Source organism: Alexandromys fortis, unplaced genomic scaffold (assembly GCF_014885135.2).
Source record: "Alexandromys fortis isolate MF-2015 unplaced genomic scaffold, M_Fortis_MF-2015_v1.1 scaffold_96, whole genome shotgun sequence".
In the NCBI taxonomy this organism is placed as follows: domain Eukaryota; kingdom Metazoa; phylum Chordata; class Mammalia; order Rodentia; family Cricetidae; genus Alexandromys; species Alexandromys fortis.
Window position 1 is genome coordinate 441,804 of NW_026068053.1, and position 25,492 is coordinate 467,295.

Below are 25,492 nucleotides of genomic sequence, written 5' to 3' on the forward strand. Positions count from 1 at the left end.
GAGCAACTCAAACAGGCTGGGAGAATGACTTAGTTGCCTTAATCCTGAGTACCTGAGTTTAACCTTCAGAGCACACAGTAAAAAATCTGGTGTGGTGGCATGTGCTATAATCCCACTATTGAGAAAAAGAGACCGGCTTGTCAGCCAGCCTAGCCTCATCAGTAAGCTTCAGGGAAATAAGAAACTCTGTTTCAAAAATAAAGTGGATGTCACCTGAGTCATGACATCTGAGGTTGACCTTTAGCCTCCACATGCACCCGCAAATATGTACAACACACACCACACACACACATACAAACACACATCATACATGTGAATATGCACATACTTGGACATGCAAACAACAACAACAACAAAAAAGAAAACGAGGAGGGAGAGGAGAAAGAGGAAATAAAGGAGAAAGGGGGAAGGATAAAAGAGAAACAAAATGAAATGAAAAAGGTAGATTCATAAAATGGTTCAAGGAATTTTTTTTTAATTCTTTATTGCCTCATCTATTCATTTCAATCCCATTCTTTCAATGAATGGCTTTGTAAGCTAAACAAATTTTCCTGCATTGGAAAATCACATGATCCAGAAATAAATACAGCCATCATTGATGAGCATCTAGTCTTCTCCAAAGTTAATAGTTAATCAAGATTAACATGTTGATTTGTTTCCCCAAGAGAATTATTTTGTTTAGAGAGGCTACCATTGTGCACATTTTTATCCTTTACTAAAGCCCCTACAAAATTTCACAAATGGAGAGGCATTAATATTGAGCATCACTGAAAAGGAAAATAAAAAGGTGCTGGATAAGTATGGTCTGCAATGTCAAAATGCTGGAGCTGAACTTTGGCAAGGAGCAATGTTCACCGTGCAGTCTGTGCCAGCACATGCAGACTGGAAACAGAGTAAAGAATGTGACTGTTCAATTCACTTTCTTTTCAGTGTTTAGGTTAGGCTTACAGCACAAGGGATATTGTTACTCACATTGATCTTTTCACTTCAGCGAACTCAATCTAGATATGCCCTCACAATCTTGTCCAGAGGCTTATCTCATAGGTGCTTCTGAAGCCCGTTGATAGTTAACCATCAGGCTCACAATGCTGACCATTGCTAATACCATCATTACATTTGCCATGTTTATCATCACCACCAACATCACTACCATCTGAGGTACTATCACCATGCTCTCCAACATCCCTTCTTCCCGAGTTCCTCCCTACTATCCAATAATATCACCACAATCTCCATGACTATTATTAATGCCACTACCAGCATGGCCAGAACCATTACTATCTTCAGTGCCACCATCATTTTAATATTATCAGTATTAATATTAATGAATGGCTGTCAATTGATTTCCATAATATATTGTGAAAAAAAGAGGGAGAGCTTTCTGGACAGTATCCAACATAAAGGGTGGGGTTCTGAGTCATTTAAAGCAGTGCTATTTTCAGAGTTTTTCCACTGGACAAGCAATGGACATAAAATCCATCTTAATATTTTAAATATTCATTTTTTAAGTGTACGTTTCTCTGTGGGTATGTACATATGTGTTCAGGATCCTGTGTAGGTCAGAGAGCAATCATATCCCTGGCACTGGAGTTTTAGGCAGTCATGGGCTAAACCATCTGAGTGTTGGGAGCTAAGCTCTGATTCTCTGCAAGAGCAGCATATGCTCTTACCCACTGAACTTTCTTTCCAGCCTGATTTTGGCATTTTCAGGCATGGAAATACAAGAGTTTGGATCACATACATTGACTAAATATCCCAACAAGTGGTACTGTTGTTCTAAAGACATAGGTCTCTGCAGCTTGAAGATGATTGTCTAGCCCCTTGTGTACAGTAGGACACAGGTAAAACCAGGGTAGACCAAGGAGACCAAGAACCTCAGCAGAGATTCAGACAGATACAAATGCCACAGGTTCCTGCTACCTGTATTGAAGAACCAGGAACGACTCAAGTGGACAGTGTATAGAACACATGCATTCTTAGTCTTTAGCAGTTGATAATGCTGATGGTGATTCAAGTGCTCCAGGGAGTCCAGAGATGTCCTCTCCACATTGATGGAGATTGATTTTCCCTAAACATCCTGAACACGCTTGTGCCTGCAACACACTGACAATGGTTTTCATCCTTCTTTCTTGTTTGGCTACAGCTCCTTCTGAGGTCTCATTTGCCATTGATGTTGGGAATGGCCCTGTTGAGCTCCTCGTCCAGTCCCCTTCTCCTCTGAATGACAACCAATGGCATTATATCCGGGCTGAGAGAAACCTCAAGGAGACCTCCCTGCAGCTGGACAATCTTCCTCGAAGTACAAAGGAGACCTCAGAGGAAGGCCATTTCCGACTTCAGCTGAATAGCCAGTTGTTTGTAGGTAGGATACATCATACAGCATACTTTGTACTAAATACTTACAAGGTAGTTTTTTGCCCTAGCTCAAGAAAACTTCCTAGTATTTTACACTAAAAAACTAAATATGTTATTCTTTTTACTATTTGTTTCATTTTATAAATTGTTTTATTCTAGCTTCATAAATCATCAAAATAAAGTTTGTGCTACTCCTTTACAAAATTAGGAGCTGTCTCAGATTGTTTTGGTACCGTTTCTCCTTGTATGCTTTGTGTTCAAATATCTATGGAATTTTATGTTTTGAATTATTGTAATAAAAATTTACAGCATAGGTATAGAGATTCTAGCCCATCATTTTTCTTAGTACCCCAAATCCTAATTACTATTGTTAACAGTGTGATCAAAAAGTTTGACTAACCCAAAGAAGTTCAGTTTTCAGGCAGAAAAAATAGGAAGTGTGCTGACTGGATTTATGTCATCGTGACACCAGGTAGATACTTAAAAGAAGGATTCTCAGTTGAGAAAATGTCTCCATATATCTGGTCATTAGGGAAGTCTGTAGAATGTATTCTTAATTAGTTGTTTCTGTGAGGGGGACTAGCTATTATGCATGATGCCACCATGGGCTGCTTGTCCTGGCTTCTATAAGACTGCAGGCTGAGCAAGCCATGTAAAACATGCCTCTTGGCAGCCTCTGCTTTAGCTTCTGCCTCCATACCCCTACCATGCTGAGTTTCTTACGTGACATCCTTTGATGATGGGGTGTGATATTGAAGTGTAAGCAAAACAAATCCTTTCTTCTCCAAGTTGTTTTTGGTCACAACAATAGAAAAACTAACTAAGACATTCCCTGATTGAGACTCAGTATTAGCAACTATATTATCTCTGAATATGTGGCCACTGACAGTGGTGGGAGTGGATAGATTCAGAAGTCACTCCCTTTTCCCTTTTGAATTTGCTCCTTCTTTTTCCCCATTCTTCCTCCCTTTTCCCTTACTCATTTCTCCCATCAATAGTCACAAAGAAACCAATTCTATTCAAACATTTCTTGTCTGATAGTGGGCATAGAAATATGAATTAACAATAGTCACTGCTTTTCAGGGTGCTTATGCATGTGTGTGTGTGTATGTGTGTGTGTGTGTGTGTGTGTGTGTATAAGTGTGGGCATGTGCCTTGTGTGCATGCATGTATGTATGCATGCCTGTATATGTATGAGTCTGTGTGTGTGTGTGTGAGAGAGAGAGAGACAGAGACAGAGACAGACAGACAGACAGGACAGACAGACAGACAGACAGAGAAAGGATGGGGAATATTTTAGATATGCTAGTCTAGTACTGATATAAGACCAGGAATTATACTGTTTTCTATCAATACAATATATCACTGTATAGCTCACCTCGAGTCATGAAATTCCATCTGCATTCCTTGTGCATTTTTCATTTGTTTTCTTTATATGTGGGCTAATGTAATTTCTAAACCTGAAAATATAACCACTAAAAACATAATTGCTAAAGGAAAAGCGATAGTAGGAGAATTCGAGAACATCACATTTTCATAGTATCACCCACCATACATGTATCTTCATTAATTGTGTTTTACACATCCACTAGAATCTAATATCAAGTGATTTAAAACCTTCAAATGATTATAGGTCTTTTCCTTAATTAATAACTCCTGTAAGTAATATGATTTACTAGTGAAAAAATTTGAATTTATTTTGCTGTTTTAGTTCTACTTAAACATCACATTTTATTCTTGGAAGAAGTTTGCTACTCATCAAGATTTAATATCTTTTTTGGTGGAATAAGTTCAAGTATTTTATAATTTTCATAAATTATACTCCATGTGAAAGTCTAATTTATCTTTAGGCAGTGTTTTTGAATCTTTCTATCTGAACCAGAAACTAAAGGTGGAGGATTTGTTATTTTATGCCATCATAGCTACCTGACTATCCCAAGAAAAGAGATGAGGTGAACTTTGGACAACTTAAAGGGAAGAGAAGCAGCAGTGTTTTGTGCCAAGTTCTTTTCACTAGACATATAAATTGATCACAAATCAGTGAGTTGTACAAGCATGTGAAAAGGACGGAATGAGACACCTTGACAGAGTTGTAGCCAAAGTCAGTCTAATGAGCATGCTCACTTCTGTTATTGTTCCCTCCAGTGAGTCCCATCTTAGGAATTACTGTGCTTTCTTTGAGTTTATCTCCATGAAACCGGAAAGGGGGAAACTGTCTGCTGGCTTATGCCTCACTGTTTAGTGTTCAGTAATAGGTATGTTTGCAGATGTTATCAGGTCAAAGGCAGTTGAAGAACAAACAACTGCATTTTTGTGTAATTTATCTGTGCAATGAATGAATGAATGAATGTTTTTCTTACTTACTCCCCTCATTTCCTATCCAGTTGCTGTGATAAAATGTCCCAATAAAAGCACCAGAGATGAAAGGGCTTCTTCAGTGTATAGTTCCAGGGTAGAATCCATCACTAGGAAAAGTAGAGGCAAAAACTCAAAACAGCTCTTCACATCCACAGTCAAGAACAGAGAGGGAATGAATACATGCATGGGTACTTTCAGTTCACTTTCTTTTCTTTTATATTGTCCAGGACCAAATCCGAAAGATAGTACTACCTACTTTTATGATAGCTCCTAACACATGAATTAACTTAATCTAGATACCCAAAGACATGCCCAAAGGCCAGACTAATCAAGGCAGTCTCATTGAGAATCTTGTAACAGGTGATTCTATATTGTATCAAATTAGCAAAACTAGCCATCACAGTTGTATTACCCAAATGAAGAACTGTGTCCTTTTTAACTCAGATATGTGGAGACATTACATGTTTGTCTTTCAAAGGTAGCAAACGATACAATTATTGGACTATGTTTCTTGACTGGGATAGGTTTAGAATGGCAATTTTTAAAGTGTCAGTATAGATATACCTTTCCAGCTACCTTTAGCCATGGAAGAATTTTCAAATCAGAGTACAGTGTCCAGCAGCATTTTGATCACTGGTCTTCTGCTGTGATCAGGAGTGCTTTCTGTGTGCCAAACACAGACTGCATCTTATGAGACAGGATGCGTCTTCTGGCAGTGCCCTGGTTATTTCAATGTGACAGCATGAAAGGTGCTGATCAATCACTCATTGCTTGATGGACTCCCAGAATCGATATTGTAACTCAACATTGTTTTGTCACCATGAGAGTAAGGGATATCTGCAACAAGGCCATGTTGTCCCCTGCATTGAGTTATTAGAATACAAGAAATTGTATAGAATGTAGCTTTAAATATGTAATGTGTAGCTTAGGTGCAATCTCACCCTTGGGAATTTTGACAGTTCATAATTTCTACTTTGTGAGGTTTTATATATCTGTATATGCGTGTGGTTTGTATGCATGTTTGCATATGTGTGAGCATATTTTATGTGATCACACATATAAATGTAGAGAGGCAAGAGGTTGGTATCAAGAATAAACAACAAATCAAAGAAGCATTTCCACTAAAGTCTAGTTTACTGAGACATTGAGTTTACTGATTCTTTTTGTCTATTGAATTTTATTGAGCTCTACATTTTTCTCTGCTCCTCTCCCTGCCACACCCTCCCCTTCAACCCTTTCCTAAAGTCCCCACACTCCCAATTTACTCAGGAGAGCTTGTCTCTTTCTATGACCCATGTAGATTAGATCTATGTGTGTCTCTCTTAGGGTCCTCATTGTTGTCTAGGTTCTCTGGGATTGTGATTTGTAGGCTGGTTTTCTTTGATTTATGTTTAAAAATCACTTATGAGTGAGTACATGTGATAATTGTCTTTCTGGGGTTGGGTTACCTCATTCAAATTGATGTTTTTAGCTCTATCCATTTGCCTGCAAAATTCAAGATGTTATTTTTTCTGCTGTGTAGTACTCCATTGTGTAAATATACCACATTTTCCTTATCCATTCTTCATTAAAAAGGCATTTAAGTTGTTTCCAGGTTCTGATTATGACAAACAATGCTGATATGAACATATTTATAGTTGAGTATGTGTCCTTGTGGTATGATTGAGCATCCTTTGGATATATACCCAAGGGTGGTACTGCTGGGTCTTGAGGAAGGCTGTAATTTTCTGATATCAACATATAGAAGAATGAAAATAGACCAATATCTATCACCATGCACAAAACTCAAGTCCAGATGGATCAAAGACCTCAACATAAAGCCAGCCACACTGAACCTTATAGAAGAGAAAGTGGGAAGTACACTTGAATGCATTGGCACAGGAGAACACTTCCTAAATATAACCCCAGTATCACAGACACTGAGAGAAACAATTAATAAATGGGACCTGCAGAAACTCAAAAGCTATTGTAAAGCAAAGGACATGGTCAACAAGACAAAATGATAGCCTACAGAATGGGAAAAGATCTTCACTAACCCCACATTAGATAGAGGTCTGATCTGAAAAAAAAATATACAAAGAAATCAAGAAATTGGTCATCAAAAGAACAAATAATCCAATAAATAAATGGAATACAGACATAAATAGAGAACTCTCAACAAAGGAATCTAAAATGACTGAAATGTTCAACATCCTTAGTTATCAGAGAAATGCAAATCAAAACAACTTTGAGATTCCATCTTACACCTGTAAGAATGGCCAAGATCAAAAACACAGATGAACAACTTATGCTGGAATTTACTGCTTTCTTCATGATTACAGATGAGGCTTGCTCACAGAATTTGGGCAGCTCAGGTAGCTGCCACATTGACAGCTCAGTCTTTCCTGAAAAATAACTCAAAAAAGCATCCCTCAAGATTCCGGAACCACTTACAGGAATGTTGGGGGGAGATGTTAAAGCATATATCATTATTCAAGCTATTGTTATTACTTATATAATTGTTCTGGAACATTAAGTTAAAATTGTTGCATTTGCTTATTTTGTGGAGTATTTGTTTAAATATGCAACGATGTGTTATATTCTTTTATGTTGCATTATTTTAAACTGTAAAGCTATGTTATTTTTCTTGCCTAAATCACTTGATTGTTCAAATAAAGAACTGAATGGCCAATAGTTAAACAGGAGAAAGGATAGGCAAGGATTGCAGATAGGGAGAATAAAAAAGAAGAGAAATCTGGACTCAAGTGATTAACAGGATGAATGACAAAGGAGAAGGAGAAGATGCCTGGGGAGAGTAACTGAAGCACATAGTCAACTATGGAGTTAAAAGGAAAGAAAAATGTATAGAATAAAGAAAGGTTAAAAACATAGTTAAAAAGAAATGGGACAATTTAAGTTAAAATGTTTGCTAGAAAAGCCAAGGTAAAGCTGGGCTTTCATAAGTAAGACTAAGTCTCCATGTATTTATTTGGGAGCCTGTAGAAGGCCCCCAAATAAAAAAAAATAGTTATAAATAACCTTTGGATGAGGCTTATGAATGGTGCAAATTTTGTGTATGTCACAGATCTTTCTTAATGAGCCTCTCTAGGAAGGAATGTTATTATTTGAAAAAAAAAATAGCTACCAAACAACTATATATAAGTCAAGATTCAGAAATGCAAAGTGGAAAATGTATTAGAATGACGGCTGAAATATATATGTGCAAAGACATCAAAGGAATTCGACCTGCTCTATATGGGTGGAGTCTTGGAAAGAAGTCAGCAAGAAAGCCCAAACATCATCATCTGATTTCTCAATGGAAAACGTATTTGAATTTTGCAAGTATTTTTTTTTTCCGTTTAAAAATTAGCAACTATGGAAAGAAAACATGTCTTAGCAGATACAGGCACTTGACAAGCCTGAAAACCTGATTTAGTCCTCAGAACACACATGGTAGAAGGAGAGAACAAACTCTTGCAACATGTCCCTTAAAATGTGTGTACATGTACCTCTGTGTGTGCATGCACATGAGTGTGTATACATGTATTTGTTTTTTTTTTTTCTGTGTGCATGTTTGTGTTGGCTCTGTGTGCACATGTGTATACGTATGTGTGCATGTGTGGTTGTGTTGTCTCTGTTTTTACATGTACATGTGTGTACAGATGTATGTTTGTGTATGGTCTATGTGTATGTTTATGGGTATTTGTTCTCTATGTGAGTACATGGATGTATACACGTGTGTGTTTGTGTTGGCATGTTTTTTTTAAAAATTATTCAACATGTATCCTAGTCTGTTCATTCCTTATAATAAAAAGAATCTGTCCTATAGATGTTTCTCCTTTGAAAAAAACAAAATGTAGCCTGAAAAAAGCACAAATTTAGCTCATGTGAAAGGTAGTTGCCCAATGCCTTGTATCACCTTGCTCTATCAGCATGTGGAAGAGCATGAGCAGCTAGTCTGGCAAAAATCGCACTACATTTCATATATCTCTGCATCGAGAAGTACATTTTTACCAGAAAAATTTTCCCAGTCACCCCTTCTTCATTTATAAGCTTGTTGACTAAGCCACACACACAAGAAAATGTGCAATAGATCTTGCATTCGCTGTCTCTTCTCGGAGAAAAATGGCACTAAGAAGATAGATGAAGAGTTATTCAAATCCACGAAGGGGAGTGAATACAGAGTCAGAGAAACAGAGCAATGTTAGACTCCATAAATCCTCCCCTCTTTATTGTGCATAACCCCTAGAAGAGAAATAATGAGCCTTCCTTTGTGACCGGCTTGTATGTGCCATTGATTTATCTTGTGGTTAAAGGAGACTTACTCACTGAAATTGAAACAGACAAGAAAGTGCAATTGAGGTTTGGCCTCTTGGCCTGCATTCTTATCAGAACTGGAATCAAACTCAAGGTTTTTCGTTATTTCAGAGTAAGAGACTAGCCTTGTACCACGGGAATGTTCTATTTTATTCTCTGGACTCCAGCAGTGACTCATGTGTTTCCTGGTCTGGTAATCTGGTATCTTAGTTACTTTTCTATTGCTGTGACAAGAGTTTGTGCTCATAGTTACAGAAGGGTAGAGTACATGACAATCCTGATGGGAAATATGACAGCAACCAGGAAGGCATCGCACTGAGGCAATAGCTGAGAGCTTATATCTTGTTATGTAAACATGAGGCAGAGAGAGCTAACTGGGAATAGCATAGACTTTCGAATCCTCAAAGTCAGTCTCAAGTGACACATATTCTTCAACAAGGTCATACCTCCTAATCCTTTCCAAACGGCTCTACCCACTGGGGAGCAAGTATGCAAACATGATCTTGACAAGGCTGTTCTCATTCAAACCACCATACATGAGATGGAATAAGGAAAATATATTTCTAAGCATCTGCGCTGTGATTTTCCAGAGTTCTTCCTGTCTCCATCTCACACCTTACATCACTGTGATTATAGGCATGCATCACATCACCCAGATTTTCCCTAGGTTCTGAGAATCAAATGCAGGTCTCCATGTTCGTGAGTTTGCTGGCTGACCCATCTCACCAGCATCAATTTACAGTTAATTTTCCTGTTTGCATTTATATTTCTTATCCAAAAATGGCAAATTTCCAATGCCTATCCTGTCTTTTTTGACAAGCATGCACACAGATCGAGTTACTTTCTAGACCAAATTTAATAGAGTTGCAGCATAAAGTGTAGAGAGGAATGAGTCTCAGTTATGTCATCCTATAAACACAGAATATAACTGATGTGTATTTTCTACATTCAGTGTTTACTCCTGTTCCTTTTTCTCCCCTTTTTTCCTCATCCCCATCCTCCTCCTTTCATTCTCCTGCTCTTCTTTCTATTTTTCATTAGTTCATTAGGCAGACTTTAAAGACTTTTATGTGCTCTCCACTCATCTATGATATAACCTTGTGCTCAAGGATAGGATGCTAAATGCCTGTTTTCTATAGCAAGAATGGGCCTCTGACTCTTCTGGGAACTCAGAATTCTCAGCAACCATACGTACAGGCAAATGGGATTTAGCTGTACTTTCCACCTTCTTGTCTCTTAGCACACATTTCTCTTACATCTGGGAAGAGCTGGATTTTCTGTGTGAACAAAACAATGAGAAAGTTTAAATCTGCTCAATGCTCAAGGGATGGTATAGAACTGTCTCCTGACAGCATCTAGATGTCTATCTGCTGACAGTTAGATTACAGCCGAAGTCTCAATTTGAGTGGAGAAATCTTATCTGCAAAATAGTATTTTATAGATAAACTCTCAGATCAATAAACAGATAATATATAATGTATCTACTGAGTCTAGGCAGTAGGTGAAGACTCAAGAGAAGGGCCCAGAGGACAGCAGTAACTGAACACACACTATACTCTGTGGTCTACAGTAAACTTTACTATAAAAACATGGAATGAGAGATGGAACAGCTGAAATTTAAAGAATTCAGTGCTCAATATGGCGAAGGACATGGTGCTGAACCCAAATACCTGTCTATCCCTCTTCCAGTGCATAGCCTTGTGCTGCATAACAGGTTGCAGTTTTGTCTCTTTTGTGCACCTGAAAGCTCTTTTTGAAATTTGCCAAGAGGCAAAATCTGACTATATCCCTTTTATATCAGATAAAACACACCATAGGCTGCAAAAAATCCATATTTTATTTATATGCAGAGATCATGGTCATGTAAACATTCATTCTTAAGCATCTCTTTCTTAGTCTTGCTCTCTCTCTGGGAATGTTTTCCTTTGAAACAGGGTCTCATGTTTCCTAAAGTGGCCTTGAACATGGTTTATAGTCAAAGCTGTCCTTGAACTTCTGATCCTCCAACCTTCACATATTTAGTGCTGAGAGTATTGGTGCGTACCAAGTTGCTTGCTTTATTTAGTGGTACTGGCAATGGAACTCAGGACTTTATGCATGCCAGGCTAGTACTCTAGTAACTAGATTACAGCCACAACCCTGACTTCAAGATTCTCTAAATTCATTTCTCTCACTGGGATCTTGAAGAAAAGATCAGCAGCCCTGACAACTCAGTTAAGTGTTAACAAAAAGAAGTGACTCTTACAAAATACAATGTTACAGGTCAGCAGAAGGAAGGTGAGATGAAATTACCCTGCAGATGAGCTTCCTTCAGAGAGTAATAGCATCAAGACCACAAAAGCACAACAGCCTTAAATGACAGTGAGGAGCTCTTAGGTTCAAAGAGCAAAGAGAAGGCATCTTGATGTTACAGATTTTCAAGAAGCCGGTCATAAGTCCCACACCAAAAGCCCCAATCTCCATGTTAAATTCCATCATTAGCATCCAGCTTTAGCTCAAGGCCCTCTAGGTTCATGACAATAGGGAAGGGGCCCGCCTTCTTTGCAACTACAAAGCTGTGAAGAGCTGGATGGTCACAGCAGGCTCTCCCATTGTGCCCAAAGAGAGATCCCACAGCAGGAAGTGGTCTGATTTCTGGGAGAGGGGACAGGCAGAGGTTCTGTGTTCTACCAGTCACATCTGTGAAATACAGCAAAGACACCTTTCATGTTTTCCTTCTTATTTGTTACCCCTAGGAGGGACATCGTCAAGACAGAAGGGCTTTCTTGGATGCATCCGCTCTTTACACTTGAATGGGCAGAAAGTGGACCTGGAAGAGAGGGCAAAGGTCACATCTGGGGTCAGGCCTGGCTGCCCAGGTCACTGCAGCAGCTATGGAAGCAACTGCCACAATGGTGGCAAGTGTGTGGAAAAGCACAGTGGCTACTCTTGTGACTGTACCAGTTCACCATATGAAGGACCTTTCTGTCGGAAAGGTAAGCTGGGTATGCATGCCACTACTGTGTCCAGTCCAGTAGCATCTGCACACCAAGGCCCATAATCCCAACACTCCTGTATGTCCATGTATGTGATACCCTATACCCACGTGGCATGGTCAAGCCAACGATACCAAAGGCTTTGGGAAATCTATACTGAAAAGTTTCTATACCCCAATAAGCCTTTCTGCTGAAACAATAATCTGAATCAGACTAAATCAAACCATATTAGAAAAGGCCCAGGTTTAATAAATACAAATGTTCTCAGGTTACCTTCCAGCCCTCCCACCCCCCAGAGAGGAGACAGGAAAGGAAGATCAGAAAACCACATATTTGTTCTCTGGGGAGCAATTTAAATACCCTATAGGAATGTTCTTGAGAATCTCTGGGGCCAAGGGTCGGGGGGATGTCATCATTTGGCAGGCTTTCTTGTGGGCAGAGTCTGAACTGAGGTAACTCCCAAGGGAAGGAGATTGGGGTAGAACTCCCACCCTTACATTCCAGACTCTACGGATATCTGGATGCCAGGGTCTGGGGTGATCCCTTCAACTAAACATTCCAGACTCTTAGGGTATATGGATGCCTGAGGCTAGAATGATGCTTCCACTCAAAATATATACCATTGCTTTGATGTGTGGCAAAGGTCAAAGCAATATTCTCCATGCCCTCAAGCAGTGCCCTGGCTTTGTACTCTCAAGTTCTCCCATGTTAACTTAGCTTAGATCATCAACATAATCATATCCTCTCTCCTAGCATTGGACTTGCATGTTTGCAGGCAGTGCAATTGTGCTTGGTCTAGTTGAAAATGGGCACATCATCCAGACTAAAAAAATAGCTGGAAACTTACTAACATTTCTAGTTCTGGTACCTCAATTAGAAAATTTATAAAAGGACAACAGAGTTGAGTAAAAATAAGCTATAGAATCACTTGGGCTATCTTTAATTTTTTTGAAAGTATACATGTGAAGAATATAAAAAATTTATTCAGCCTGGTCTATAAGAGCTAGTTCCAGGAAAGGAACCAAAAGCTACGGAGAAACCCTGTCTCGAAAAAAATCAAAAAAAAAATTATAATTATTTTTAAACTTTTGTTTACAAAAAAGAAGAGTTTGCTGTGAACCCAATGTAAACAATGTTAAGAGAACAATATTTAATATTAAAATGAAATATTTTAGCTGTTGCAGGGCCCAGTCATTCTACATGACACTTATCTATTCATGAAGACACTCTCTTTGGGTGTGTGTGTGTGTGTGTGTGTGTGTGTGCGCGTGTATTTCTATGTATAAGGAATGTACATGCCAGTACAGACCATAGGAAAAAAAAATGGGTATGTGTTCCTCAGGTGACATCTACCCTGTATTTTGAGGCAGAATTTCTCAGTGGTCTAAGCGCTCCAATGGGCTAGGCTAACTGGCAAGCAAGCTATAGGGATCTGCCAGACTCTGTCTCTCCAGCATTTACATTGCAGCCAACACTACTTACTATTTTTTAACATGGGTTTTAAGGATAAAACTGTAAGCCACTAGAAAAACAGAGACATCTCTTCAGCTTGTAAATACATTTTCAAGCTCTTCCACCAAGCAATTTTTTTATTTAGTCTAACTTAATCTGTAAATTAAAGAAAAAAAGGACCCAGTGTTTTTCTTGAAAGGTTCTATAACGTAATTTCTCCTCTCATTCATTCTGTGCTTTACTTCAACTACTTGGGATTATTTTCATGTTATTTCCAGGAAACATAGTAAAATCCTAGGGAAAATAAAACAATGGAACAAACTTTAGTGCCAACCAGATATTAAGTAAAGAATCAGAGCTTGAATAATTAACAGCCCCTAACCAATAGTCCTTTACTGAAGACAAAAATTTAAGTTGTTCTATTATGTTTATTTATTTTGTTGAGGGAATTTATGTGCTATAACACACATGTGGCAGTTAGAGGAAAACTTGTGACCACTGGTCCTCTCCTTCTACCATGTGGGTCCATGGGTCAAACTCAGGTCTCAGGTAGGGTGAAAAGTGCTTTTACCCACTGATCTAACTTGTTAGCCCTAAAACTTTTGTAGATAAGGGCTCATAAACTTATAGCAGTTGTATCTACTTACACATGGCCTGCAAAAGATCAATCTGGTCAATATTCCACATGGATTTGGAAGGACTCATGAGGCCCTGCCCCTATCTGACAACCTATTGACAGTTGATTAGCTGATTAGTTGATGGAGAGTTGGTTTTCTTTAGGGTTATGACCACTGTTCCTGTGTCCATGCTATCTCAGATGGCCTTACATGCATGCCAATAAAGACACCATTAACTATACTCAAAGGGTGATAAATAAATAAATAACATCTAGTTAAGAGGGAATATATGCAGTTGGAAGGGGTTAGAGGAGGTGTGGTAAAAATACATTTGATGTGTGTCTCAGTTTGCTTTTTATTGCTATAAAAAATGCCTTGACCAAAAATGACTAGGGGAAGAAGGTGTTTGTTTGGCTTACAAATCACAGCACAATATCAGGGAATAGCAAATAAGAATCCATGGCAGAACTTGGAGGCAGGAAATTGTAGTGATAGGAGCAGCGGGCTGCGTCCAGCCACCCGGCTAGCTTTACCTGAAATAACTACAAGGAAACTGCATTCTTTTAAACACTGCCTGGCCCATTAGTTCTAACCTCTTATTGGCTAGCTCTTACATATTGATCTAACCCAATTCTAATAATCTATGTAGCCCACGAGGTGGCTTATCAGGGAAGATCTTAACTTGCGGCTGTATTGGGTGGGAGAATCATGGCGACTGCCTGACTTGGCTTCTTTCTCCCAGCATTCTCTTCTGTCTACTACACCTACCTAATTTTCTGTCCTATCAGACCAAGCACTTTTCTTTATTAGTTAACCAATGAAAGCAACAGATAAGATACAAGACCCACCTCCATCAGGAAATGAAGTAAAATCTATGAAGAAATCCTGCTTACTAGCTTACCCCTCTTGGCTTGCTCAGACTGTTTCCTTGCCAAACCCAGGACCATTTGCCTAGGTGTTTCACTGCCCAGAGAGGGCAGCACTATCCTATCCCACATTAATCATTAATAAAGAAAATGTCCACCCAGACTTGCCTATAGGCCAATCTGATGGAGGCATTTTTTTTTTAATTAAATTTCCTTCTTCCCAGATTCTCCCACCCTGTGTCAAGTTAACAAAATTAACAAGGACAAATGCCCCCTTGTCAACTTCACACACTAATATATTACTATTAAACCATAACCTTTACTTTCTTGTTTGTCTCTATGATCTCATATTAATATCAGAATATCAGTATCACAAATATAAAACATTCCAACTTTTTTTTTTGGGGGGGGGCATTTTTGAGACAGAGTTTTTTGTCTAACAGTCCAGCTCTCCTGGAACTAGCTCATGTATTCCAATTTTTACAAGTCCCACAGTTTTTAAAAATTTAAACACTTTTAAAACTTTAGTCTTATTAAATATCTGAAGTCTCTCTAGTATTTATTCTAGTCCCTGAAGTATTTGTTTCTCTAAAATAAAAAATAAGTAACATCCTTTCTTATTTGAAGAAGAGAAATAGAGCCCAGTTACAACCAAGCTAAAGTAAAACTAAATGTTGACAGTGTAAGAAGCTCAGTGCTTGGCACCGGTACTCACTCATGATTAGACCTTCTGAGGACCTCGCCAGCTCTACTTTTCTGGTTCTCCTATCTCTAGTACACATAGCTCCTCTTCTACAGTCAGACCAGCTCTACCCCACACCTGCTGCTCACAGTTCTGGCATTACTAATATGATAAGATCTCTATCTTCACCAATGACTCCCTTTGGTGACACTGACATTACCATATGGTTCCAAAGTTCCACTTCTTCCATGACCCCTCTAAAACTGGGGTTTATGCTGTACCTGAAGATATACCTTCATCAACGGCCTCTCATGGTGCTATGCTTCAGCTTCTCTCTATAACAACTTCAATTCTACAGTTTCACACCACCAATACCAGAACCATTTGGAAGATTTTTAGATGATACCAAGTTTTGTGCCAGCTTGAAATGTAACTGTGGCCTCTCTGGCCTACAACTTTGTGTGATAACCCTGAGTAAATAGCTCCCAAAAACTTTTGCCAGAGCGATGCTGATCTCTTATTAATCACAGCTAATTCCTCAGCTCCACCTGAGCAGCATCTGTTTTTTCAGTGAATTATACCTTTCACCTTCAGAGATTTGTGTTGTGGGAGTCTGCTTTCTTGTTCCTGGCTGCTCAGCCCCGAAATAATCACACAGAAACCATATTATTTGCAATACTGTTTGGCCAGTAGCTTAAACATATTTCTGGCTAATTCATATCTTAAATTAAGCCATCTCCATCAATCTGAGTAATGCCACAAGACTGTGGCTTACTGAGTAAAGTTTTAGCATCTGTCTCTGGTGGGGCTACATGGCTTCTTCTGAGTCTGCATTCTTTCTCCCAGTATTCACTTTAGTTTTCCATGTCTACCTATATTCTGCCTTGTGCAGGCCTAAGAGAGTTTCTTTATTAACCAATGGTATTCACTGCATACAAAGGGAATCCCACATTACCTCCTTTTTTCTGTTTAAATAAAAAGGGAGGTTTTAATTTTAATGTAGTAAAATTATATATAACAAAACAGATATTAAGCAAGAATTACAGTTACAATATTTATATCTACTTTATCTTTTATCATAACTAAGGAAAACTATAATTATAACTATCTATTCTTCAACTCCATCAAAGACTCCAGAAGAATGTAGTATTACCCAAGTAAACAGGAAGTTCATTGTGAGCAACCTCCAAAACTCTAGAATTGACAGAGACATCTTGCTGTCTGGATAATCACCCAAAGTTTTCTGTATCATTGGGGCATTTATCTTAAGCCTACAGGCCCATAGTATTCAGGAGACATTTCCATGAAGCAGGAAATTTGAAAATCTGTTTTGCCTTGTAGTGGCAAAGTCCATTAGCTGCTTTCTTCTGTGTCTTGCAGAATGTCTGGCATATTCTCTCATAAAGCAGGAATCCCAAAAGACCATCTCACTTTTAGGCAAATTTAGCAGTCATTTCTCTGTGGGACGTACATGTCCAATTCATACAGCATAACACCAAGCAGTCTGGGAAAAGAGCAGTTTCTTGCCCAAATGGCTAACAAACTTCCTAAGTAGCTTCTTTGATGCCCATCTTCCTCCTGATGTAGCTTGGGGTTTTGAGGAGCAGATGTGTCTCACTGTCATGAAAAATCTTAAGCTCTTAAAGCATTATAAATGCCATATTATAAAGGTCTCTGAAAGATTTGAAGAATACATATAGAACTGAAATATATATCTATATATCTAGAAAACCTAACATGACTACAAGCTTGACTATTATAGATGACTTTCTATTAACCTGTATTTCTTATGTATTAAATTTTAAAATGAGCTACACAACAATAGCTTAATCAAGAGCAGAAATACACATATAACAAAATTGACTTTAAATGTGTATAAATAGACCAAGATCCATACCAATGCAAATTATTCATATCTATGTCATATCCCCCTTTAAATGTAAACAAACATTTATAGGCAATATTTAGGAATATTGGTGTAATTCTCTCTAAATTGTTACCCGAGTTTTGTTGGGCAAAGTAATTTTTTTGGGGTGTTCATGGCAACATTTCATGGTGTCTTGATCCTTCAAATCACATTAGTCTGGAAGAAATCCACAGATTCTCATTTTCTGTAGAAACAAATGAAGAACTTCATTTTCAAAGCAACATATTCTTAGACCCAAATTATGAAGTCATGATACACACACACACACACACACACACACACACACACATATATATATATATGTTACTCAGATCCTTCACAGTCAAAAAAATCAAAGAAAGCACAATGATATTCATGATCCAGACTATGTATTTTCTCTTTACATGGCTTATTTTTCCCTACTCCTTTTAGTCTATGACTGTCTGTATTCTTTTTAAAGACTTTCTTTTATTTTTAAAAAAAAAAAAAACATTTACTTCTTTTTATAACTATATTCTTTTTGTCTACCAAGCCAAAGTAAATTTATCCAAACACTGTGACCCAATTAGAGGATTTTTTTTTATCTGAATCTGTCTTTATTGGGTATCTGTAGCTTTCTTCTGAACAGAAGTACTTCTTTAAAAGCTAAGTTACATTACTGTGACTAAGGCTGCTTTGCCTTTTAGCTCTGCCCAGTCTAACATGTAGGAGGACATCCAGCTATTGCCTCTAAGAGCCATTCTCTCCACCCCAGATTCAGGATCTGGTTGCAGCAGGTCTGTCTTGCCATTAAACAAGTTGTAGCACTCTGCTCACAAACGTCATTTAGATGTTCCATAGCCAGACTTCCAGAAAGAGTCAGAGTTCATGCTGGCAGCACAGCCCAGGAAGTCATTTCAAAAGCAAGGCTTTTTTTTTTCTGCTACCACTGAATCAGGAAGACCTCTCTCATAAGAGCCATAAAATGCGCTCGCAAGCAAAAACCATTAGGGGAAAAATATGAGGCTATACTTTGTTTTTTTACTGTCTAGAATTCTTTTCCAAGCTCTCTCAGATTTTATGTGGATTTAGATAGCACACATTGGACTACCAGTTTGTAGTATCAAGAGAGTAAATACAAAATATCACACAAACAATCCTGATAAGAGTCTATTTTTCCCCCTGAAACTTAACAAGCTAAGCTTCCATCATCTTCTTTGCTTTCAATATTAAGTTTCAATGTTTTACAGAATACCCCAGTAGACTCTGAGAACATAGTGTCAAAATGAAAACAGCCCAAAGTGGCAAATCCATGCCATGGTCCTCCCTAAAGCAGTACATTTATGTATATCCAGCAGCATACCATGAAACGGCTCCCAACTTCTGTTTCAGTTTTTTCTCTTCTCCTATGATAACTGTTATAACCAAATTAACTTGGGATGGAGAGGATTTATCTGGCTTACAGGTCATAGTACATCATCAGGAAACAAGGCTGTAACCCAAGGCAGGGACCTAGAGACAGGAACTAAAGCAGAGACCAAGAGGGACATTGTGTACTGGCTTGCTTCCCATGATTTGCTCAGTCTGCTTCCTTGGATAATCCAGGAGCACTTGTCCAGTGGTATTACTGCCCAGAGTAGACTTGGTTCTCCTACATCAATCATTAATTAAGAAAATGACCTCTACATACTTCCCTACAGGCCAATCTGATGAGGAAATTTTCTCAATTTAAGTTCCCTCTTCCTGGTTTACCCTGACTTGTGTCAAGGTAACAAAAACTTAACAAAGACAACATGCTGGGTTTTCTGACAGAAAGAGTGGGTGTAGAGCCAGAACTACCTGACTCTCACTAGGGCTGAGCAGGATGATGAGTATAGAACAACCCAGCCCCCCCCCCACCCCCCTGCCCTTGGCCACCAGGAGAAACACACCCACTGAGTTGGGAGTCTATCAAAGCAGGATCTCATTTAAAGTATTGAGCAGGTACTTATATAGGGTTATAATGGGGTTGGGATGGACTGAGGCAGAGTAAAGAACAAGGGCGAATAATATTCTGCCACGCTAGAGGTGGTTGGGCTGAGGTGGGTCTAGGCTGGGTAGCCAGATACAGGTCTCCAAACTCTAGTTAGGCTCAGAAAGTTACACTAGACCTCATGCCAACTCAAGTTAGGCTCAGGAAATTACACTGGGCCTCACGCCCAGGCCTCATGAGGCCCAACATCTCTCCCAGGACCAGCTGCCAAGAGGAGGGGGGCTCCTCTTACCTGATGACCATGAGATTGGCCCCAGTGTCTATAAGGAACCTAAAGGTTCTATCTCATATTGTTAGGGCCATCTTTGGTCTTAGTCTGGGTATCAAAGGTCCAATGTGTTTTGACTGCCCTTTTCCCCTTATTTAATGGGGCTAGAGATGGCCCCTCAGGGAGTTTAAAGGCTTTCTCTATAGATTGAACTTGGACCTACAATCCCTTGTCCAATGGAATCCCGTTTTGTACCAGGGGCATAAGGTGTGTGGCACATCAGACTTGGCTAGAACTGGCAGACTTAATCCCAAAGCAGGATTTTGTTTAAGTTCTAAAGTGGGATTTTGTTTAGTCGGGTACACTGAACTTGGTTCCAAAGCAGGATTTTGTTTAGTAAAGAACTGCCCCATTTTTAGTGGGGGTACACTCACCCACTCACCCACAGACCAATTGGCCCATCATTGTTTCTTCCATTCCTTATATGGGGCACCAATCTGCCAGGTTCTCTGGCAGAAAGCTAGAGCTCCCAGACTCTCCCTGAGGCTGAGCAGGATGGTGAGTACAACCCAGCCACTCTCCCCACCCCCATTGGTCACTGGGGAGAAACACACCCACTGAATCAAGTGTCATTCAGAACAGGATCTTGTTTAATGATATCAAGCAGGGACTTATACGGGGTTGTGATAGGGGTAGTGAAGCTTGGGATGGGTTGAGGCAGAGTAAGGAACAAGGGCCAATAGTATTCTGACATGCTAGAGGTGGCTGGGCTGAGGCGGGTCTAGGTTGCATAGCCAGAGAAAGGTCTCCAAACTGTAGCTAGGCTCAGGAAGTTAGACTAGGCCTCACACCAAGCCAAGTTAGGCTAAGGAAATTACACTGGGCCTCCCACCTGGGCCTCATGAGGCCAAACAACAACATGTAATTAAAAAAATGCATTATAAACTAATTCAAACACAAAGGTGTTCTCAGTTTTCACATGGGGAAAACTCCACTAACACTCTCTGTAAGATTGGAGGACCTTCATGAGTAGTCCCATCATTACAAGGAGCAAATGCAGATATAGGCCAGACATGACACCAAAGTTTACAGTGTCCTGTAGCCTCTGTGTCAAAATCTTCTGAGAGGGGAAAACTTGAACAAAGACCCTTCCTGCATCTCTCAAGGGACATCCAAATATCATCTAACCCATCCTATAGATGTAGCCTCACTGTTACAGACCCCTTTCCTCCAACATTTGTATCCATCTTCCTTTGTCAATACTGATACAACTTTTGCCTGCATTGGTAAAGTACCTTTTTCTCATTTCAACCCATCAGTTAAATAAACAACTGTGTCCTTCTTAGCCTTTTTAGGGTCCTGCCTACTTTGGGACTTCTGATTTCTACCTCTTTATTGAAATTAAATGATCACCTGCGTAACCAATGGATATAAGATGTTCTTAACCAAATATTCGTCTTTACAATTCCCCCTGGGAAATGTAATTTGGAACTGGAAAGGAGAGTCATGCTCTAAGAGAGAACCCTGAACAAAGAGTGCTCCCTGCTGGTGTGCTCTTCCTGCTTTTTAGTGCAGCGTCATGTATGTCAGAGATGAGGTTTGTTATCACATGGGACATCAAGGATGGAATTAAGGATGTGTGTTCATTTACCAGTCCTGGGCCAAATCACCCATTTCCTGTTCCTTATAGTACTATAACAAGGAAGAAACATTCATCTGAACTTATAGTTTCAGACGTTTTATTCCACAGTTCCTTGGCTCTATTGCTTTTGTGTCCTTGTTGAGATGGACATAACAGGTACATATGGCAGAGAAAAATCTATTTCTTACAGCTTTTGTGATACAAAAATGAAAGAGAGGTGTGTGGAGATCCCAAAATTCCCTTTCAAAATCATGCCATCAGTCTCCCAGCTGCTATCCAGCAGGCTCTACCTTCTTGGGTTGCTTATAAAGGCTTATTTTTTTATTTTTGGATTATTATGTAATTTTATGTCATGTGTGTGAGGGTGCCTAAGGTGACCAGATGAGAGAATCAGGATTCCTTAGAACTGTGGATACAGGGTGTTGTTAGCTGCCTGACATGGGTGCCAAGAACCAAACTACGGTCCTGTGGAAGATGAAGAGTGCTGTGCCTCTGAGCCATCTCTCTAGAACAAGAGATGTAAAAGCCAATCACGCTTTTTGCTGAGAACATTTGATTTAATTGTTTTCCTGCTTTGCTTTAGGACTTTTCCTCATTTGAGATTCTGATTTCATTCTGAATGAAAATATGATAGAAGTATCCCTCCAGGAATGTAGCTTTGTGCGTGTGTGTTTTAAAAACATTTATTTATTGCTAGTTAGATACAATTCAAACACAAAGAAATCGTATCTGTTAAGGGGTAGGCTGTCCTGGTTCTTGTTGCTTTTGCACATGCCCTTCCCTACACAGTTTCAGATTCTTTTCTTTGTCAGCCACTTCAAACGCTCCTAGCCACCAGCAACCTTCTGCCACCCTGGAAGTCATTCCTTTTTCTGTCTCTGTGGATTTGCTGAGACTGGAACTCTTTTATAAAAGAACCCTAATACATATTTCTCCTTTGCGTCACCTTTCTCCCAGTAGATAGTGCTGTCACTTCCTTCATGCCATGACGATTTTTTCTTTCTATTGCTAAACTGTTTTGTGGATACTCCTAACTGTGCTTGGCAGTTTGTCAGTCAGTGGACACTAAATTTTCCCCACTTTCTGATTCTTCTCAGTATAACTACCACTGAGACTCATGTGCATGTTTGGAAATGTCCTGATTTACTTTTTAATTTTGTGTTACTTTGTTGAATTTATTTATTTGAGCAAGTTAAACTCTTGGGGTCCATATGTGCCATGTGGTCCTGTAGAAGTTAAACAAATTTCAGAACTTGGTTTCTCTTCTATCTGTTTGTGATGATACAGTGAAGAAACCATCAGAAATTGGTTTCTTGTCTTTTCCCTGTCAGTGATGGCCCAGCAGAGAAACCATGAAAATGGCTGCTCCATGAAGAGTATACCTTTGTTGATTGCGGAAAGAGAGAACACACAGCAGCATCTGGAGGAGTCAAGAAAAGAGAAGAAAATAGGACTGGCCAGGGCAACCTCCCTTGCAGAGGTTGGGGGCTGGCAAAGAAGTAGAAGAAAAGAGAAGAGATAGACTAGCAAGAGAAACTGGAGTCGGGGCAGCAGTAGGGGACTTGCCAGTTTTGTAATCTATAATAACCTGGGAAGTAGCATAGTGGAGGAGGTGAGATGGCTCAGTAGGCCAGGATTCTAGTGTAGCATTTGAACTGTGTAACAGGTACATGTGTCAGGTACCAGGGGAGGCTGGATGTTAGCCTTGGGCTTTGATAGGTAACCAGAGGTGTGTGCGAAGGGAACTGGCCCTTTCCAGTAGGCTGAAACCCATTTCACAGGTTCCTGAGAAACGCTGCCTGTGAGCGTTGATTGATATATCCACCAGAAATCCTCTTAAAGTTCAGCTTGAACTAAGCCTAGACTTTCATTTTTGACCAATTAAATTGGCCTTCTATTTTTGGGGATACATGGGGTTTTCCCCTTTAGACCTAACATCATTGTATAACACTGGGTATAAAACTCAGGTCACTAAGCTTGTTGAGTGACCAAGGCACTTACCTACTGAACCACCTTGCTAAGGGTGTTTTATTTCTTGAGGAACGACCCAATCGTTTTTCAAAGTAGGTTGCAGATTTTCCATCCTTACCAGAAGTGCACAAAAGCTCTAGTGTTTTTCTGCACTCCTACACACTTGTTATGGTATGTCAGTCTTTAAGCAGACAGCCTACTGTATGGGAAATGGTGTCATACTGTGCTTCCGACTTGCTCATACCTAACGACTAGTCATCCTAAACACTGTTTTACATCATTACCATTCATTGCTACATCTTATTTGAAAAACTGCATATTCAAATCTTTTGCAGATCTTTATTCTGGTTGCCATTCATTTTCATTTTTTTTCTTTTTTTTCTGACTATATGTTCCTTATAAAAAAATTTGCAAATTTATCCTCTCATTCTGTGAATTTTCTTCTCACAGTCTTCATTTTATCTTTGAAAGACAAAAAATTTCCTACATTCTGATGGAACCTAATTTATCTTTTCTTTCTTTTATTGATTCTACTTTTATTGTCATACATGAGAAACAATTGGTGGGTTTAAGAGCACAAAAATTTATATCTATGATTTCTTCTAAGTATAATTTTAGCTCTTCTATTCAGGATCTTGTTACATTTTGAGTTTATTTTTATATTTAATGCAAGATTGGTCTTTATATGATTTTATTCTTTACTTTGCCAAATTTCAATTACTTTATTATTTATTTATTAGATGTTCTCTATCTAGTGTGTGCATGTGTGTGCATGTGGGGGGGGAGAAAATGGAGAGAGAGAGAGAGAGAGAGAGAGAGAGAGAGAGAGAGAGAGAGAGAGATTACCAGCATGCCAGGCACCTGGATGCCAGAGCACAACTTTTATGAGCAGCTCCTTTCAGTCTACCTCATGGCCTGAACTGAACTGACTGAGCTCAGATCCTCAGGCTTGGTTGCAAACTTCTTTATCCTCTTAGCCACGCTGGTAGACTTGACACAATTCGTTTTCCTGCTAATATCCATATACCTGATCAGGATTTATCCATATGTACCCCTTTGCCTTCAGCTCTCTTCCATTGTTGACTGAATGATCACTTCTATCATTTGAATATTTTCATCACTAAAACTGCTAGATAATAACTTTGGAAGTTGATTACAAATCTAGAAAGTTAAACCTAACTGCACAATCATTTAATAAACAAATGAACAAAAATATTGATTACATTTGATATAGTGGAGATGTGGCAATCATGGTGTATCTTGTATTTATGCCACATATTTCATCCTATAATTACTTCCTGCATATATCATAAATACTTGTAAACAGAAGTTTTAACCATTACAACAGTTCCCATTGCAAGCACTATTTTCTCTTACTTAATTCACCTGCCACTGAATCTCTGCAGAAAGAAGCTGGGTTCTGGTTCTTATTCATTTAACATTGTCCCTCTGAGACAGTAGTTAAGTATTTAATCTCAAAATTCCTTGATTTCTGCATTTATAATGAGTGGGAAATGCAGAATTTTATAATAGGGATCATGTTTAGCACTCAGTGCATACTGCATACAGGATACAAATTCTCTCCAAATGCTCGCTCTTACTATTTTTGAAATGTTATACTATCAGAAGTTAAAATAATAATAAAAATAAAATTCACTGAATATACTTTAGAATTTATTTATAAGTAATATGAGGAAACTAAACCCATTCCAGTAGCTCTATTTCCTGTCATGAAGCAGAAGAAAATGTTTGAGAAGCAGAATCTACAAATGTTGTTGAATTAAGTTTTATATTGAAACAATGTCTAAGCATTAGGAATAATTAATACTAGTTTCAGGGAAAGAATAAGAACATTTTTGTGTGGCACGTCTAATTATACATGTTTTTCTGTTTTAAAATTATTGTCCTAAGAAGAAGAAAAAAATCATAATCTATATGCCCATATCTAATATGTTTTTTCATATATTATGAATCACATATACATTTGACTGTATACATAAACATCAAGTAAAGGCTTTTGTTAACTAGAAAACACTCAAAATGCACCTGTTAAGTCCTTAAGGAAAACACCTGTATCAAGCAGATCATGAGCCAACATCTTCATGGCCATCTGTGTATACCTCCTATTTTTAACATAAGAATCACTGATACGA

At 38.8% G+C, this 25,492-nt stretch overlaps 1 protein-coding gene across 1 annotated transcript in view; it reads left to right on the forward strand.

The window, feature by feature from the left end:
* Cntnap5 (contactin associated protein family member 5) overlaps nucleotides 1–25,492 on the forward strand; it is a 554,624-nt gene that overhangs the window by 391,239 nt on the left and 137,893 nt on the right. The window contains exons 13-14 of the mRNA XM_050119741.1: nucleotides 2,144–2,362; nucleotides 11,745–11,984. Coding sequence (XP_049975698.1) covers nucleotides 2,144–2,362; nucleotides 11,745–11,984 — 459 coding nt within the window. The remainder of the gene's footprint in view (nucleotides 1–2,143; nucleotides 2,363–11,744; nucleotides 11,985–25,492) is intronic.